Source organism: Salmo salar, chromosome ssa14 (assembly GCF_905237065.1).
Source record: "Salmo salar chromosome ssa14, Ssal_v3.1, whole genome shotgun sequence".
NCBI classification, from domain to species: Eukaryota; Metazoa; Chordata; class Actinopteri; order Salmoniformes; family Salmonidae; genus Salmo; species Salmo salar.
In genome coordinates, this window is record NC_059455.1 from 57,726,374 (window position 1) to 57,731,828 (window position 5,455).

The window sequence follows — 5,455 nt, forward strand, 5'->3', positions numbered from 1 at the left end:
TAGAAGGACCTGTCCTCCATAGGAATGAATGTTATTCTTCAGTTCTAAAATTCTACTATATCAGTATACATGTTATTGGTAGTAGCCAACATCCCTGTTAGCCACACAGGTGGGATTGCAATGTTCATAAACACATGCGAAACAATCAGCTTTCCAAACATTGATCTCTGTTTGAGTCTTTTGCCTTATAAGCAGCCAGGGGCATTGGCCTGGGTGGACACAGGCCCACCCACTGTGGAGCCAGGCCCTGCCAAGCCCACCCAATCAGATTGAGCAAAAACAAAAAAAGAATACATTATTATTTAAAAAATACTCCTCAGCATTCATTGCGTTACCGGTGAACACGGTGAGAACAATACAATATGCTCTCCATACCTTTGCTAAGAATTTAACTACAGTGTTTAACATACTACAAAGAACTCTGATTGTAAAATGTCTACACTTTTTAGTCAATAGGCTATGGCTATCCATACCTGTGCATCCCTACTTCTTGGTCACCTATGTGTCTCTAAATACACCACATGACCAAATGTATGTGGACATCTGTTCGTCTAACATTTCATTCCAAAATCATGGCAATCTTGGAACATTGCAGCGGGGACTTGCTTCAATTCAGCCACAAGAGCATTAGTGAGTGAGGTCGGGCACTGATGTTGGGTGGTAAAAGATGGCGTCGACAGTGAGGGCTGCCTCGCTTCTTGCTCTTAGGAAACTTTGCAGTATTTCGTTTTTTTTATGTATTATTTGTTACATTGTTAGCCCAGAATTTTGTTGTGTTATTACATACAGCCGGGAGGAAATATTGGATATCAGAGCGGCGGTAACTCACCAGCACTACCAGCATTACGACCAGGAATACGACTTTCAATCGCTGGAAAATAAATGGGACGAACTGAAAGCACGTACAGTATATCCTAACAATGGGACATTAAAAACTGTAATACCTTATGTTTCACAGAGTCGTGGCTGAACGACGACATTACGAACATACAGCTTACAGCTTCTTAAAACTGCATTGTTGGTTAAGGGCTTGTAAGTACACATTTCACTGTAAGATCTACACCTGTTGTATTCAGCACATGTGACAAATACAATTTGATTTCACATTTGATTTGATTTTGATTTGATTACCAGGCATGCACAACACAGTAAATACATAGGTCTAAACTATAGCCTACACATAGCCTACACACCCTGTTAAGATCTCAATTGCTCGGTTTAGCAGCATTCTTGGGGTCCTACTTTCTGACAAGAGAATCCATGTGGGTGTATATGAGGATCAGTCTCATTATTGTTTAGTTTATTAGGAGCCCCATTAGCTACTGCACATGCTGCAGCTACTCTTCCTGGGGTCCACATAAAATGTACAAATGAATAACAAAGTACAGAACAATTATAGACAATAACATAATATTACATTAAATTCAAAAATAAAATAACAGTTATATATTGAGAAGACACCAAGAGACAACAAATATGGAACTATTTACAAACAATTAATATATGCATATTCTTATACACAGTACAGGTAAATTAGATCTGTAGAAAAAGGAAAGGCGCTGTTGTCACAAAAAGAGCCGTGTTGAATAGACCAAACTGCAGCGGGAATATGGATGCTCATATTTTAATTCAAAAAAAGGAGTAAAGCATCCACTGGAAAAACAATACACACGACAGGAACAGTCTTACAGGCATACAAAAACGCAGTGCAAGAACAACTACCCACAACCCCAAAGAAAAACACACACACCTATATAGGACTCCCAATCAAAGGCAACTCAACACACCTGCCTTCAATTGGAAGTCCCAATCACCAGCACAAACATTCACACATACAAAACTGCCACATCCTGACCCCAAAACTAATACAATAGCTCCATCTGCTGGTCAGGACGTGACAGCTGTGATACAATATGTATTTGAAAGCTAAGCGTACTTTCTGCCTTTTTATTGTAGAGTTAAGCAACCCTTAGCAGTGTGCGTGTGCGTGTGTGTGTGTGTGTGTATGTGTGTGTGCGCATTTGAGTGTGTGTGCATGGACACCGGGAGGGAGGTATTTACCCAATTTACTTAATCCCCTGGCTGTCAGTCCTTCCCAACCTGCTTGCACAAACAAGAGTACTTTTTCAACAAGCCTACTTGACAAACTTGTTGGCTAATTAGTTACTCAATGTCAAAGAATACTGTGCATGTTTTACTGAAAATGTGAAACCTGTATATCTGATTTTGACTGAGTATCAGAAAGACACACATTTAGCTAGGGCAACAGATGTAGGATCTTAATTTGAGCCAGTTTGCTACAGCAGGAAAATAATCCTGCAGTAAGAGGAAATGTGAAACCTGAATGGTGGCTGTATATCTGATTTTGACTGAATATCAGAAAGCTACACATTTAGCTAGGGCAACAGATGTAGGATCTTAATTTGAGCCAGATTGCTACAGCAGGAAAATAATCCTGCAGTAAGAAGAAATGTTAATTATTATGTGGATTTCGTAAGGGAAAATCAAGTCTGAAATTTCGAAGTGGAAATTAAACTTCAGAAGCCTCAAATATAGTATAGCCTCAAATACATTACAAGTTAAACATTTCCTGCTGGAAAGTTCTCCAGCAACAGGGTCATCAAATGAAGATCCTGCCTCTGTAGGCTATACTTTTATAGTAAACAGTTTCATTCATCTACCAATATAACCAGTGCAACTATGTGAAACACATCCTTCCACATACAAAACTTATTCACAAAACCCTTATTCACACAAAAACTCACAAAGTAAACACCCGAACAACCAAATTGAAAATTAAACAGGCATTTATTCATGTGGCATGTAATGTAATACACTGTACAAAGCATGGAAGCAGGCAGGTCTTTACATCCAATCACATACTCCCCACCAGGGCACAGTTGCATGCGTAGGCAAGGGATCCAATCAGGGTAATGTACTCCTTGAAGTCCACGGAGCCGTCAGCATCCTGGTCCAGCATCGTCATCAGGTCATCCACTTTAGGACCACCCTTCTGCTCATGCAAATGTAATATAGGATCATTTACATATACATTTGAGTTATTTAGCAGATGCTCTTATCCAGAGCAGCTTACAGGAGCAATTAGAGTTAAGTGCCTTTCTCAAGGGCACAACGACAGATTTTTCATGTAGTCGGATCACAAGTAAAGAAAGACAATATCTTAACATTTCTGTATTTAATTGTCATTCGCACTGAATGGCTGAGACTCCATGCAATATAGAATCAGTAAAAGTTCAATCAAACAAAGCATTAAATTGTTTTTATTCAAATCACAACACACTTAAAGGGGTACTTCAGGATTTTGGCATTGAAGCCCTTTATCTAGAACCCAGAGTTAGATGAACTCGTTGACACAATTTCTATGTCTCTGCGTACAGTTTAAAGGAACTGCTAGCATGCTAGTAGATACCATAGACTTCTAGTCATTGCGGTAATGCTAGTTAGAATTGGCTAGTGAAACTACCTCTAACTTCCTTCGTACTGGATGCAGAGACATAAAAATAGTATCCATGAGTTAATCTGACACTGGGAAAGTAAATAAAGGGTTTAATTGCCAAAATCCTGAAGTATCTCTTTAACAATAAAAGGTGGCATTAGAATAGCATTTACTATCTCATGAGGGGCCAGTTTCCCAGATACAGATTAAGCCTAGTCCTAGACCTAAAAAGAAAAAGTATGCTCAGTGGTAGCTAGCAGGTCGTAATGGACCAATGTGATATTCCATTAGCCGTTGCTGGATAGGTATTGTCTGGCGTAGCACAGAGAATTTTCGACCAACCTTAACTCAATTCGGCCAAACTGTCAGAGTCCAGTTGGTTTGTTTGAATTTAGAAAATGTGGAATTATTATAATGTTTTGCTCCATGAAGTAATCTAACAACGTGTTCATCGCCATCTTGTCTTTTTCAAATCTTTTCTCATTGATTGAGACAGGTGGGTCCACCCCAACGTGTTACGATGACAGTCACCTGTCTCGATCAATGAGAGAAGATTTGAAAAAGAAAAGATGGTGGCGTACACATTGTTGGATTACTTCATGGAGAAAAACATTTATTTTAATAACGGAGCATTTTCTAAATTGAAACAAACCGCATGCAACTGGACACTGACATTTTTGAAGATACATGTTTGGCCGAATCGAGAAAGAAGATCGTATCGCCAAGGTTGGTTGAATATTCTCTGTGCTACACCAAACAGTACCTATCCTCTCGTAGGCCTGGAGACTTCAGTCCTCAGGGGCCTGATTGTTATCACACTTTTTGCCCTAGCTAACACACCTGACTCCAATAATCAACTAATCATGATCTTCAGTTAAAAATGCAATTTGTTTAAATCAGGTGTGTTTGCTAGGGATAGGCGAAAAGTGTGACACCAATCAGGCCCCCGAGGACTGGAATTGCCCAGGCTTGCGAGCATCACATTAGCCCGTTACAATCTGCTAGCTAGCTCAATGGATACTCTTCATTGAAAGTGATTTTTAGTCCAGGACTATAGGCTTAATCTGTATTCGGGAAACTGTCCCGAGGTGTTGCAGTGACTCACCCCAGCGATGTTGGGCAGCTCTGCCTTGATGAGGTTGGTTAGCTCTTTTTTGTTGAGGGTCTTGGCATCTCCACTACCAGCGTGCTTGTGGAATGTCATGATGAGAGCTCCCAGGGAGGCTTCCAGAGGTGTGGGCTGTGCCATGGTTTCTGAGGGTGATGGTGATCCTGGGGGTGGAAACTATTATAAGTAATAGGCAAGTAGCTTACATGTGGAATGCCATATGTTCTTTACGGGAATGAAGAGGACTATGTAAGTAACTAAGCACTTACCAAATGAAGAATAGACATGTTAAATTGATAATAGTTTACTGTATTATCTTTTAAGGTTCAGTCTAAGAACTTATTCAGTTTCCTGTCGGTCTTACCTGTGTGTAGAATAGGAGAATCTGTCAGGTGCAGAGGGGGTGGAAAGTAAAGGAGCTTATATAGAACAGCATCTGGTCTGTGACACTCCCCTTGATTCCATCCTCCTCTCTGCCCTTCCCTGTTCCGTCCTCTGTTTCTCCTCACCCTCATCTCTCTCTACGCTACGCCCTTCCTGCATGTCCTTGTGTGACCTGACCTTTCATGGTAGCTGCTTCTCTATAGAATACGCTGTCTAAAAAAGTATTGTCTATATTAATAGCATCATCCTTAGCCTTAATAGCGTTTGTGTGATTAATAGTAGTCTATACACTAAAGTTGCATAACATGCAACTCAAATGAATACGAAACATTATTTGTCCTCTCTTACGTTTTTGTGAACAGTATGCCTTCGTATATTATGTATGTATCATGCAACAACAACTGGTTTAAGTTATGTAAGTAAATTGAAAGTCTGTTTTCTATTACACTGTCCGTGGCATTTCATTGAATGGTAGGGTGTGTCCATGCTCTTTGTCTTGCAGTAAA

General features: G+C 40.0%; 1 protein-coding gene across 1 annotated transcript; it reads right to left on the bottom strand.

Annotated features, from left to right (window-relative positions):
* Nucleotides 1–2,789: 2,789 nt before the first annotated feature.
* On the bottom strand, nt 2,790–5,088 carry LOC106570104 (protein S100-A1). Its single transcript, XM_014142112.2, has 3 exons — nt 4,930–5,088; nt 4,563–4,729; nt 2,790–3,013 (listed from the first exon to the last, which is right to left on the bottom strand). The coding sequence occupies exons 1-3, from the start codon at nt 5,078–5,080 to the stop codon at nt 2,876–2,878; spliced, it is 456 nt and encodes a 151-aa protein (XP_013997587.2). The 5' UTR covers nt 5,081–5,088; the 3' UTR covers nt 2,790–2,875.
* Between the last annotated feature and the right edge of the window lie 367 nt (nt 5,089–5,455).